At 33.8% G+C, this 15,155-nt stretch overlaps 1 protein-coding gene and 1 pseudogene across 2 annotated transcripts; one reads left to right on the forward strand and one right to left on the reverse strand.

The window, feature by feature from the left end:
* Positions 1-312: 312 nt before the first annotated feature.
* Positions 313-4,250, reverse strand: LOC143536869 (uncharacterized). Its single transcript, XM_077030771.1, has 5 exons — positions 3,784-4,250; positions 1,326-1,458; positions 990-1,174; positions 732-905; positions 313-643 (listed from the first exon to the last, which is right to left on the reverse strand). Exons 1-5 carry the CDS (start codon positions 3,958-3,960, stop codon positions 557-559), a joined length of 756 nt encoding a protein of 251 aa, XP_076886886.1. The 5' UTR covers positions 3,961-4,250; the 3' UTR covers positions 313-556.
* Positions 4,251-10,640: 6,390 nt separating this feature from the next.
* On the forward strand, positions 10,641-13,812 carry LOC143535650 (palmitoyl-monogalactosyldiacylglycerol delta-7 desaturase, chloroplastic pseudogene; annotated as a pseudogene). Its single transcript, XR_013135744.1, has 3 exons — positions 10,641-11,141; positions 13,311-13,417; positions 13,506-13,812. The product of XR_013135744.1 is annotated as a palmitoyl-monogalactosyldiacylglycerol delta-7 desaturase, chloroplastic pseudogene (transcript).
* The last annotated feature ends 1,343 nt before the right edge of the window (positions 13,813-15,155 follow it).

The raw sequence follows: 15,155 nt of genomic DNA on the forward strand, positions 1-15,155 counted from the left end.
CTTACGTCTGTTAAATGCACAAAGTTCCAAGTAGATGAGACGGGAACTAAATGCAACACTCTCTATCGGGAGAAGTATTTATGCATGATCATAGCTGAGGCGCAATCAATGCCTTTGGTGATTCCATTAGTCGGGCAACAGCTAAACGCTAGTTGAATAATGTAGGCAAGATATCGACAGATTGTGCTACCAAAATCTTTGGCATTTAATGCTTGCAAGCTATCGCTATGTTTCTGGTTCAGTTCCAAACAATTGAATTGAACTCGCATTACAATTCTCAAAACTAAATGAAATTCCGCCATTCGGTTTCATGATCATGATTAATAATAGGGGCAAGAAAAGAAAGCAGAAGTTGAATTATTTCCAACTATGAAACCAAGTTCTTATACTCTTTAACTTAACGAAAACATCAATCAATCGGTGTATAGAAGATATAAAAGATTACAATCTACTTTCCCATTAAGCTGGCAAATGTAGATCTCTTTCAAACAAACAATACTCATAACGAAAATCTATCCACCACGCCAATAATGAAACACGTTTTTGTACCTCTTCGCTAAAAGATATCCGGATGAAACCGTCCGGGAATTGAGTTGTTTCCCTGAGCTTGTCTTAGATGCATCGTCAATGCATAGTTATTCACCTGCAAATACCGACAAAGTCAACTTAAGCTCTATACATGTATATCTTGTTTATATAATGAAAGCATAAAATGAAGTTATAGTGCAGACCTGAAGTGTCCTCAACTGCTCTTGATGCTGAGATAATAACTGTTTCAACTGCTGCACTTCTACAGTCCGCTCATCATATTCCTTTTGATGTTCATGTTGAATGGCTACAGCTCGTTTCAGTATTGCATTCTCCTTCAGAAGAACTTCAAGTTGTCCCTTGAAGGTTATATTTTCCTGAAATTAATATAACATTAACAACCAAATAAGATAGCTGCGAATAGCGCGTGCACACACATACACACACTCTCGGGGACTTACCTTCTGAAGGGCTTCTGCTGCATCACCAGCAGCACGTTCGGTTATGGATTTCTCCAAACTTTCAAGTACACGCCTGGCACGGAGTCTAGCATCGTCAATACTGGTGGCACTTGTCATTTCTGTGACAAACAGTTCAACCCAGTCTTCACCATTTTTTGGGATATTTTCACTATCAGTAACCGGGCCTGCACGTTTAAAAAACGGAAAAACTTTGTCTATTAAATAACCAAGAAGATATTTCTTAAAATGAAAGACCAGATATACTGATTTTGATATCAAACAGTGACACATAACCTTTCTTCCCAGTTAATTGATAATGAAAATCAAATGAATTACCTTTAACGGTTATTGTGTTTGACTGCGCAGGCGAACCTGATGCTCCATTAACAAATCCAAGAGAGAGCTCATTGAGACTCTTGATGGCAGAATCCAAATTATTTCCACTCTTTTCTAGTGCTTCTTCCAGAAGCTGAAAACAGGGTTAGTTCTTTCCATTTAGTATACATATTAAGGTAGTATTCATCGAATCCAATTTCGAATATCCAAATTAATCGAACCAAATTATTCAATTTTTAACCTTTTGAACCTGGATACGCATTCAATTCGAAATAGATTCGGTCGATTCAATTTGAATTCGAATTCATGATCAATTCAAAATTCGATTTGCTTCGAATTCAAACTAACTCGATTCACTTCCAATTCACCAAAAGAATACTTGGACTTTGGGCTTAGGTTGGATACACACACATAATTTTTTTTATATAACTTAGATTCAAATTTCGAATTGAATTAAAATCATAAATTTGTATTCAATTCGAAATTCAAACATCAATTTGTATTCGATTACTAAATTGATTTCAAACCGAATCAAATTCTAATCAAATTTTGAGTTTTTCAAGTCTGATTCGAATACCATACACCTACATAATTGTATTTTCACATTTGAACCACCCTAGATATTATTTTCACAATCACGGCCTTGTTTAGACACTAGGCTTACCCCTATAAAATGTATTTAGTAACAAAATCACAAAACCTGTCATTAACATAGTTCAATTCAGATAAGATTACACACATTTACACACATTCACAAGCATAAACACTGCAAATAACATATTGTATTCGCCAAATACACCACTACAAACAACTGTTACTCACTCTAAGTCTCAAACCTCATCTATATAAATTCAATTCAAACAACGGGTTTGTCTTATTCAATTATCATATATAATCAAAGTTTAATCAATCCATGCGTTGTATCTAATACCAGATCAACTGAATCACATCAATCCATACACATAATCAAAATTGCATACTTCAAATCATTCAATTACAAGAAATTAACAATACCAACCTGCTTATCCATAGTCGGAAAAACCGATCAAAGCTTACCAACAAGCGATGGCACCGGCGACGGTGGGGAATTAGCAAATGCCGAAAACCTAACAACTGGTACTCTAGCCTCTAGGTCTCTAACCTCATCTATATAAATTCAATTCAAACAACATCATCATCATCATCGTACTCAGTATATCCCGCCAATAGCAAAGCTATGGTAGGGTCTGAGGAGGGTAAGATGTAGACAACCTTACCTCTACCCCATAGGGATAGAGAGGCTGCTTCCGGTGAGACCCCCGGCTCGATAGTAGTTTTGCATCAAGCCTTGGACATAAGGCACATAACACTCAATCATCGGGACACCGGCTGATCGGTGCATGTACACTTGTCTTTCGGCTATCAACGCCACCACATGATGCCTGATTAACCTTCCGCCACTTTTAACGTTATTTTCACGAGATTAGTAAAATAACGTCAAAATTAGTGTAATTTCACTTTTGCCCACCCGTGGGTTCACACATATATACATTATATGCGCGCACCGCAAGCAGGGCGTAAACAACATCATCATCATCATCACCACCCGTGGGTTCACACATATATACATTATATGCGCGCACCGCAAGCAGGGCGTAACACAACATCATCATCATCATCATAATCATCATTCATATTATCATATACATTTAAAGATTAATCGATCCACGCGTTAATCTATTAACAGATCAACCGAATCAATAATAGCATTCAGAAACAGGTAATTAAACACTTCAAAACATTCAATTACGATAAATGAACAACACCAACCTGTCATAAACACAGTTCAATTACAATTCACAATTACACACTTGTTTAGACACTAGGCTCGAGACCTCAATATCTATTTAGTAACAAAATCACAAAAAAACCTGTCATAAACATAGTTCAATTCAGATCAAATTACACACATTTACACACATCCACAGGCATAGACACTGCAAATAACATATTATATCCACCAAATACACCACTACTAAAAACTATTAATCTAAGTCTCCAACCACATCTATATACATCCAACTCAAACAACAGATTTGTCTTATTCAATTATCATATATAGTCAAAGCTTAATCAATCCATACGTTTATCTAATAACAGATCAACCAAATCACATCAATCCATACACATAATCAAAATTGCATACTTCAAAACATTCAATTACGAGAAAAACCGACCGGAGCTTATCAACGAGCGACCGCACCGGGAGAATTATCAGACGGCGAAAACCTAACGACTGTTACTCTAGGTCTCTAACTTCATCTATATAAATTCAATTAACAACCGACTTGTCTTATACTCTAATTCATATTATCATATATAATCAAAGCTTAATCAATCCCTGGGTTTACGTTTATCTAATAACATAATAAAAAACACATCCAGAAATGAATAATTTCATATTAAGTAAAACACTAACCTGCTTATCCATAGTCGGAAAAACTGATCGGAGCTTATCAACGAGCGACGGCGACGGCGGAAACCTAACCGGAGAAGTTGAAGAACTAAAGCAGCGAAGCTTCTTAGAAGCCGGAGGAGATGACGGTTGTTGTAAGTCTTCGAAGAACGATCGCTTGCCGCACACAATCGCAGACATTGTTTCTATCGATTGGATAAGCGGCCGTGAATCAGAAATGTAGACTCATATATGTATATATATATTGTAATTGAAGTGAGTTAGGGTTTGGGTGTGAAGCAGATGATATGATATGAATAGATGATGATGATGATGATAATAGTATTTGCTTATTGCTACTGCTATTGCTACGCATGTGAAGAGTGCGTGGGTTGTTGATACGGGATAAGTTTTTAAATTTTGTTTGGTAGAAATGACACGTTTGGTCTCTATATTTTGTTGTATTTTTCTTTTGTTGATCAAAGTGTTTTCTATACGACGGATGTGATCTTCATACACCACCCTCGTGTAGAGGTGCACACATAACCTGGTTAACCGGTTAGTACCTAAAAATGTAATCGATTAGTAACCGGTCCAATCCTAACCGGGTACTAACCGATCCTAACTGTCGGTAGTAACCACCTTATATTACTGATTTCCCGAACCGGTTAATCGATTATTATTATTATTATTATTATAATATTAAAAACCAGGTTTTTTCTTATTATTAACCGGTTCGGCCTAACCGGTCAAAACCGTTTCTCTAACCGGTCAAAATCGGTTACTACCCGACCTGAAAAACTGGTCTAACATGTTAATCTCCGCAAAAAAACCAGTTAACCGATTTTGGACCTCTACCCACATGGTCTTATATGGTTTGTATAAGGCTATAAGAGCCGTACAGGTCACGAACAACTGACGAGTGCACGGAGACACAAAAGCAGCTTTTTTTGCAACCTATACAGCCCGTATAATCCTATACGAGTCGTATGGGTCTTCAACAGCTCGTATAGGTCTGATACAAACTGACACGTCTCGGGGCCTATACGAATCGTATAGGTGGAAAATGGTGTGTGAAAATCCAATGTGGTATAAGAAGATCTCATGCCTTTCTTTATAGATAGAAAACGAGTTTGATTCGTTAAGAGTTAAAGGCCATATATGTCATGACCTTGAATGAATTGTCAACATAATTGGAAATTTTAAATTTGATCCTATGTTAGGTATTGTACGTTATTATATAAGACTGACAAAAACTAAGACTGATGATAGTCAAGCTAGATTTTAGTGGTTGTTTTACAACTTTAAACTTCTTTATTTGTTCATGATTAAAGAACAAAACTAGTATTTACACCCCCCGTAGCGGCGGACGTGTAAAAATTTGTATTTACATATCCACTCCACTTGAAAGCATGAAATTATCACCACCACCACCTTCATTCGCCATCCCCTCTTCCGCAGTCAGTAACTTAAGTTAACAATTAAGAAAACTGGACAAAAAGTAGACATAAAAACATTGAACCACACACGCTCATTGCATCGGGTTAACACACAAAAATTAGACTGAAACATAAAATATAAAAAAAAAATAACTAAGTCAACTTAACATCTACGTGTTGCGATGGGGCTGTTAAACGAGAAAACAGACATAAAGTTCACCCACACACATGTGTTGCAGTGCGTTAACTCGTTAAATTCAAACGTAAACAAAAAAATGTAAAAGATGAAAAGCATAGGGCACCAATGTTGAAATTGGAAAAATATATTTTGTGACATACTTGTAATCTATGAAAAAGTGTAGGGACCAAAAGTAAAAAATGAAAGTTATTAAAATGAATAAATACATGGTACAAACTTGGATGCATAATGTACAAAACACTAATGTAAATTGGAAAAATATATTTTGTGACATACTTGTAAACTATGAAAAAGTGTAGAGACCAAAAGTTAAAAATAAAAGTTATATAAAAATGAATAAATACATGGTACAAATTTGGATGCATAATGTACAAAACACTAATGCATGTTTCTCCCATTTTATTATTATATAAATTATAGATAATGATGTTACTTGTGGATTCTATGATAAGTAAATTGCAAAATGAGAGACTTAAAACTTATTACATCTAAAATTATTAAATTGCTTAAGCAATCCAAATTTGAATTCCGCACTCCTTGCGGTCTTTGTTAATAGGGATAAGATCGGTACAAGTATTTAAGGTAAAATTCAAGAAATACTGGTACTGTATCGATACCAAAAACTCAAAACTTTGGTACCGATTTGATACTAATTTAATACCGATACCAGTATAAATCGATACCAATACCGAATTTGCTTATCGTTACTTGTTTTTTTTAATAAACATATCCCCATGCTCACACACTATATGCTTACATGTGAAGAGTGTGTGGTTTGTTGACAGGGGATGACTTTGCAAATTGTATATTGATGAAATGACTGTTTGGTCCCTCTAGTTTGTAGTACCTTTCTTTTGTTGATGTGAGTTCTTTTAAAAGTAAAAAAAATAGAGTTTTCCATATAGATAGAAAACGAATTTTATCCATTAAGAGTTTAAGAACATATATCTCAAGATTTAGGACCTTGAATGAGTTGTCAACATAGGTTGAAACTCTAAATTTGATCCTATCCTTGACATCGTATATAATTTATTACTAGGTTATGTATCCGTGTGAAATCCGGGTTAAAATAAATATTTTTTTAAATAATAATATAATATGAAATACAAAAAATATGTTGAAAAGATATAAATATATAGTTTATGATAGACTTACTTTTAATTGTAACTTTTCCCTCTATATACTAAATTAATGGTTTCACTTTTTTTTCCTACTTTTAATTCTAGATAATGTAATACATAACTGAAAGTTAAAACATGTTGTCCAAAAAACAAACCAATAGTGATTGGCGTCAATTTTTATTTATCTTTATTGCGTAATAAACATAAGGTGAAAATTTCATTCTTTGAAATTGAAAAACAATTAATTATCTAAAGATATATAATTTTTTTTCAAAATCAAAATTTGAGTTCCAATATTACTTCCAGATATGATTTCAGATTCTATAACACGATTACCATATTGTATTTTCACATGTAGTTTATTTTCATTGCATATGTCACTTTTCTAGTTAATATTTTAAGTAGTAACACTTCAGCATCGGCTTTTGGGACTAACCTATGACAAACTTAGATTTTGAAGCCATTTAAAACATTAGGAAAGTAATAATTTGTTTTATCGTATAATTTTATTTCTGACATATACCATCTGAACAATGGTAATAGTTTTCATCTATCGAAAACATAGATAGTCAACGGTTGTTAGTTTCTTGAACAAACTCATTTTTTGGTGCAAGTATTGCTCGTTCACTAAAGAAATCTATATTTTTTAAATCTTCAAGAATAAATTGATATATAAAGTCAATTTATCATCGGATTAACAGTGTGCTTAAGTCTAACATTTATATTCCTCGGGTAATAATTTGTCTTATCCACATGAAAAGCTAAAACATGTAGTCTAGTGTTTCCATTTTTTGTGGATTTTTAAGATGATGAAACATAAATGATGGGTTGATCAAATAAATAAATAAAAGTAATTTTAAATGGATACTTTTATAAACCAAACCGTGGACCGAAACTCATTCTAATCATAGACTGTTTTGATCTGAACCATCTTTGATTCTTTAATCGGTTAAAGAAACCCGCTCATTTAAATTAACATAAACACTGAGAATACATAAATATTGATTGATCTTTTAAATGTTTTAATGAAAAAATTTGTAATTTAGTAAGCAATCATATATATTTAATAAGTTAAAGTTTATTGAAATTTTTAATTAAGCTTGCTCTTCAGACAGTAATATCATTTGTTAAACATTAATATTAATTAACTAATATAATATGTTTAAACCTTAATTTTTCAAATAATTATCCAAAATCAATATGAAAGTTGATTCTTATAAAGGTTTAATATTAATAATGAATACAATATATTTATGTAAAATAAAATAATAAATTTATGTTGATATTAAAATTTTTAAATTGAGAAATAATTATTAAAAAAGAGAAAATGATATATTAAAAAGAAAAAAAAATGAAATCTAAAACTATTAATAAGAAAGAGATCTAGTTAATATGAGAGAGATGAGGGAAACTTTGTTAAGAAACACTCTAATGTGATGACATGTGGTATTTAAAAACCTTTATTTATTATATAGTATAGATACGAGAGACTCTTTTAAAACTGACAAAAATTAAGACTAATGATGGGAAGCTAGATTTAAGTGTTCAGATTTAGGTTTAATTCGTAGTTCTTGTTAACAAACATCTCTTGATGCTCACCAATGATACACTCTTTGCTCACATGTGTGCACATCCACCAAATTTGGAAAACAAGTGCATCTATGAAAATGGTAATAGTCATAAAATAGTTAACACTTTTCTTAAATCATTTTTTTTCAAAGTAATGAGGCAAGCTAAATAGTTGAAACATTTCTTAAAATCATTAAAAACATTTATTATAGGTTTAAGAAGTCCTTAACTTTTATCTCTTACCATTTTATGAAATTCATGTCGCTTAATCTTTACATGCCATCGTTACCATTGCATATTTCAAAATCCGTTTACATGTCTTACCATTATATGAGATTCATGCCACTAAATCTTTAAATTCATAGTTAGCGTTGCATTTTTTAAACCCCAATTACATGTGCAACACCTCACTTCGAAAGCGGGATTGCAAGTTACTTGTACACAATCAAAGATACTAATTAACGAGATTGTAACTAGGAGTTTATACGCGAAAAAACTTGGAAATTTTTTTCAGAAAACCACGGTCACATAATGAGTACAAGTGGGAAAATGATTTTGGTGGTGATTTTCATCATAATTTACCAAATAATCAAATATATGTTGACACACCACTTATTAATAGTTTAAAAACAAAATGTAAGAAAGCAGTAAACCGTCTTCATCTTCACACCCCATTGTCAACAAAAATTTCAAAGACAAAAGAGGAACTAAACTGGAACTAAGGATTGGCCCTAATCGAGTGTTTTGAATTCAAACTCAACAAATCTTCAAAACAACGATATGTTGTCTTTTGTTTTTATGAAGGTTGTGAATTGAGGTCGAGTAACTACAAGGTTGTGACTTGTGAGTGTAAATATGTAACGATCATTTCACATGAATTTACAAAATTTTTACTCTTTTTTTCCTGTCTTTGAATAGTAAGGGTAAACTGTCATTTCACATAAATGTCGAAACCACATATGCCTTTTTTTATAAAATTTACGTGTTATTCATGAACACCGAAACCATAGATATCGAAAAAATGGCCAACATCGTAATATAGTCATACCATATGAACATTCGTGTAACATGTTATTTTTCTATATTTATGGTTTTATAATATTGAGTACATATATGAATGAATGCCTTCTATGTGACACCACTCATACAACCACAGGGGCGCAGCTTCACTAGGGCCAGGGGTGGCCCCGCCCCCCCTTTTTTCCGCTTAGTAGTGTATATTTCCGATATTCAACCGAAAATTTGTATACGTAGTGTAAACTTATCCGTTTTTGGCCAAAAATTTGAGCCCGGCCCCCCCGAGTTTATGATTTTCACAATACATTACCCGTTTTTGGCCGAAAATTTGAGCTCGGCCCGCCCGAGTTTATGATTTTCACAATACATTTTGAGTCCGGCCCCCCGACAAACTTGTCCAAGCTTCGCCACTGTACAACCATATATACATGCCTTTTTTGTTATATTTTCCCGTACGTACTAAACGTTTTGGAAAAAAATGCCATTCTTTCCCACAAACTAAAATGTAAAACCATATTTACAATCAAGCATGTAAATAGTAAAACCAAGTATATTTTTTACCTGTTTACTGGTCGATGACTCGATTTGGAATGTGTTTTTATGTAACATATCAATGTTCAAATGGGTAAGATTAAAAAAAATAGCTAAGGAAACTTATCAAATGGGTCAACATAAAACCAGGAATTGTATGCATATTGATTGTGTGTTTAATAGGGCCACATAAAGGTTTCATATCCCAAGCTTCTGTTACATCTATGTTGTCTGTTGCATTATTATGATTTTACTAGTAATTGGCAAGACATGCAACTTTATTATTTGTTAAGACAAAGAAGGATTCTTGTTTGTTGCATCACATGTTTTCTTAGGATCGAATGTTGTCGGTTTTTGAGATTTTATAGTTGAAATACTCGTTATGTGTAGGATTCTATTTTGTCTAACAATAGGATGAAGTTCGTGACAAATATCAGAGCTCTAAATGATGAAAAGTGTAATTTTATAAGTTAAGAAAGTTGTTACAAATATAATCGAAAATGATAGTTGAAGTTGAAGCTCGAAATAATGAAAAATATATATTTTTATAAGGTTGTTTGTTGTAGGATTAATATTATTATATTAACGTCGGGGTGTTAACTACCCCATCCATGTCAGCCACTGCCCCATAATGTCCACCCTCTTAGACTCTTCCACATTAACCCAATACCGCCCTCGCCCTTAGACCTGCTAAAGTGATGCCATGTGGCTGTTAACGCTTGGGGGTAACACCCCTATGCTAATAAATAGCGATATTAACGTAGCATTTCATTTATTTACTAATACGCTAAAACTTAAAAAAAGTAAAATAAAAAACGTGTCAACTTTATCACATCTCCCCTACATAAACTTCTTTATCTTTACGTGTTTGTTAATCTAAGTAACATTTGCATGACTTTGTTGTCGTGTCTATCATAACCATGTATAAACTCCATTTCATGTAAACTTAGGATAAATTAATAACGCATGTTCATATACAAAACAATCAAATAAATCAAACCCCCAATGGCACTGATCGGGCCAACGCCTACTGTCAAGTTACATCCAAAAGGACCAAAACTTCACCATCTTCGCAATATAACTCGCACACAATCCACCCTCTTCACTAAACAAAGCCACATTTTGCGTAGAACGACTGGCATAACCACCAATGACCACATTAAAAGAAATGCAACGAGAATTGTTATTAACCGGGCATTGGAAAGTGGTGAGGTTGGTGAGATCAAGTTATTGGAGGTGACGGATGAGCAGCCGAGGGTGAGTAGGATATGGAATGGTTCAGTTAACACGATATTGGTAGCGATGCATTTGTTGGCATTGCATTTGCTATGTGTTTTGGCTCCGTTTACGTTCAACTGGGGAGCGTTATGGGTTGCGGTCGGGTTGTATGTGGTGACTCTTTTGGGAATCACTTTGTCATTTCATAGACATTTAGCACACAAAAGTTTCAAGATACCTAAATGGCTTGAATACACATTTGCTTATTGTGGGCTTCAAGCTCTTCAGGTGAACAAACTCTTACTAGAAAGTTGAATTTGAACTTTACTGAATCCGGTTAGGTTTTTGGTTATTGCGGTAGGGGTAGGGGTAGGGGTGTGCACAAAACCGAAAAGACAAAACCGAAATAAAAAAAAAAAACAAAAAAAATTGAACCGAAAAAACCAAACCGAATTAGAAACCGGCGATTCAGTTTTGAACTTTAGAAAACCCGAAATATTGGTTTTGTATTTTGTAAAAAACCGAACCGAAATAAAAAAATCGAAGTAACCATAATATCTTAATCGTAACCATTACAAAATCTGTCAATGACTATTTGTTTAGTTTTAACATATGGTTAATAACAAATATATTTAGTTTCTGCATATGGTTAATAACTAATAATTACTTTTAGTTTTGATTTTAAATTTTAATTTTAAATGTGTCTTTTATTAGCTTTTAGTATCTGAGTTCCAAATATTCAATATTCTATTAATTATTAGTTTAAAGAAAAAAATGCCATGTCCAATTTCAATATCTTGGGTCAAGTTTTTTTTTTCCAAAAAGTTTTGGCTTGATTAGCAAAACCGAAAAAACCGCATCCAAAACCGAACCGAACCAAAAAAGCAAAAACCGAAAACCGAAAAGACCGAAACCGAACGGTTTTAAAAAATCATAAAACCGAAAATTTGGTTTTCGGTTCGGTTTTAGTTAAAAACCGCATCGAAACGCACCACGCACACCCCTATATTACGGAACAAAGTCCTAAACCAAATAACTCGAAAACCAAATTTCTATGTCATATCTAAATCTAAGTGGTTCATTGAATATGCATTGTGTAGGGAGACCCAATATATTGGGTGCGCATACATCGGTATCATCATCTATATTGTGATTCAGAGAAGGATCCACATACCCCGGTTAGAGGGTTCTGGTATAGCTACATGAAATGGATGCTGAATACCGATGAGATTTTAAAAGCGGTATGAACTTATTAACTATTAAAATGACTTCTAATTAATTTCATCATACAATTAGTGGTCACATTCCATGTTATTGGTATAGTGTGGGGAGCATAAAATTGTGGATGATTTGGAGAAACAAGTGTTCTATAAGTTTTTACAAAAGACTTCACCTTTACATACATTAGCCCTTGCACTTATTCTATATGCACTTGGAGGAGTTCCTTTTGTTGTATGGGGAATGGTATGGCCTTTCTATCATTTATTCTTCAAAACTTTATCAAATTACACTACTAAATTTGTCGGGCCCGATTGTTTAAATATGCCAGGTGACGATATTGTCAGCCTATTATACGAAGCCACGTGTCAAATAAAATACGTTGTATAGAAATCTTTAAAGTAATTCCGTCGGAACTCACAATAAATACCGTTATAACTCAAATCCTTTAGAAGTCGAATAATCAGTCAGAACTTACAAAAATCTGTCGGAACTCATAAAAAGTTCGTCGGATCTCACAAAAATTTGGTGCCCCACAAAAGTTTTTTACACGTGCCTGATTGTTATAGGTGTACAATACATGCGTCTGTCTGACATGTTTAAACTGTCACATCCGACAATATGAAGATGGGCATTTGAGGAATTGTTTGGTCTAGGGGTGTGCAATAAACCGAAAAAACCAATCAGGAACCGAAAAACCGAACCGAAACAAAAACCGACGGTTTGGTTTTATGTTTTTGTAAAAACCGAACAAACGGTTCGGTTTTGGTTTTGCATATAATAAAAACCGAATTCCTAGTTTTTTGTTATTTTATATTTTATATTAAATAATTTATAAGAATTTAATAAACATGTAACTTAAATATTTTTGGTAAAATGTTTAATAGTATATTATTTTACAATTAACAAAATAATTTATACCTAAATTAATTATTTTTTGAAAACTTTCTTTTGACCTAAAATTTTCAAGATCAAATAGTAAAAACCGAAACCGAACGGTTTCAAATACTCCGAAGACCGAAGTTTTGGTTTTCAGTTCAGTTTTAACAAAAATCACACCGAACCACATCACGCACACCCCTAGTTTGGTCAAATGCACATTCCTTTGAACCTTGAAAGTAAGATGGAGATTTTGGGGTTTTCCCATCTTTATAAACTCTTTTGTATAGAATATTTCAAGGAGAATGAGTACTTTATTTGAAATCATTAATGAGTATTTTTTTTTTATCTGAAAACAAGGGGGTAAGAGCAGTGTGCCTGTTTCATGTAACATGTCTAGTGAACTCAATCTGTCACGGACACGGACAACAACCATGGATCACAAATGATCTTTCTCGGAACATTTGGTAGGCGGTAACCTTTTTCATCTTCATCCGTTTAGACATATGTACAGCTCACAATAATATTAACGAATGACCATTGACATGGACACAGGTGGGTTGCAATATTATCATTTGGAGAAGGGTGGCATAACAACCATCACGCGTTTCAGTATTCAGCACGGTTTGGATTAAAGTGGTGGCAAATGGATATCGCGTGGTACACGATCCATTTCCTTGAGAGTATTGGGTTGGCAACTGATGTTAAGTTACCAATACCAACTGATATTCAAAGAAGGACTTGTTCCTTAAGTCTCAACCCTACTCCAATTGGAGCAAAATCAGTTATTGCACCACACCAAGTTAACTAGCTAGACATGTGAATGATGAAATTTATTATATCATTTATATGTGCATTTTTAACCTTTCAATAGTTGTCTATTTGAAATATATTGATCTAATGGTGCTATATAATTCAATAAAAGCGAATGTTGCTAGGTTCTAGAAACTAGGATGGGATTTTTTTTTCCAATATACCCTTAATGATTTAGCCTATTTGGTATAGACATTGATGTCAAGATTTAAGGATTTCGGTATTCAGTACTTAATATTACTAATACGGGTATTTCGGTATTCCGTACATGTTTGGGATATGTAGAGGTTTTAACAGAAACTTTCATATTTAATGTCTAAAAATAGGCCCCGCTAATTATTAATCATATAGTCGGTTCTTAAAGTTCATCAACCTTTTTTTGATAAGGGTTAAGGAGTCCTTATCCGTACACGTACTTCGTTGATTTTAATCAGAGCACCGGACATCATCGATCGCATCGGGTCAGCTTTTATCCTACTTCATAATTCCAATCGTAACCACTAGTCGTACCAGTACGCATACCGATTTAATTTATTTGTTACGAGTACCGATAGCGTTACCAACACAACAAATTGCTACCAAATCGGGTGCCGTATCGAAATACAACGTAACGATATAAACAAAACGATGCTTTTAGGTACCGCTCAAAGCCTTACATAACAGAACACACAATCACACACGCACAAACAAAAGCAAAAAATAAACGACACAAGAAATAACATGGTTTGGTTAAGATGACCTACATTCACGACTACAACTAGTGTTTCTCAATTATTATTGCTCACTACAATATTACAATTACATAATACAAGGATTTAAACCATGATTGTGGTTGGTAGCTAAGAAATTAAATATAGGCTTAATTAGGTCAAAGGGTGTGGGTGTGTTTGGGTCACTCATTGGTCCTATCTTGCATGCCACATCACGTGTGACACTATTTGAACATCACCCTGCCCCTAACCATTTAACCCAAACGAGGGTGGTCATTCCCGTCATTTGAAGGGTGGTGGCCCCATCCACTAATCCTTTTTTATTCTTTTCTTTATATTTCTTTTTGATATTAAATAAAATGGATTGTTGGAGAATGAGAAAGATGAACTATAACAGAGGTCGAAAGGTGAGAATAAATGATGGAATAAAAGCTAAGTTGACGTTAAGATGATGTAGGCGTGACAAACAAGAATAAATAAGAAAAATAATAAGGTATACCCTCTATTCTTATATATATATATATATATTATATAAATAAGCCCCATTAGACCTCCTTGTCAACTGTAGAGGTAGGGTATGAAACCCATCATTTGACAAAGTATCACTAACTGCATAACGCTGGGCGGAACACTAGGCGCCAGAATATCACTAGCGCCGGGCGTAGTGCATGGCGCGAAGAGT

Source organism: Bidens hawaiensis, unplaced genomic scaffold, assembly GCF_021521415.1.
Source record: "Bidens hawaiensis isolate Kalapana, Puna unplaced genomic scaffold, B.hawaiensis_p1.1 tig00000780_1, whole genome shotgun sequence".
NCBI lineage: Eukaryota > Viridiplantae > Streptophyta > Magnoliopsida > Asterales > Asteraceae > Bidens > Bidens hawaiensis.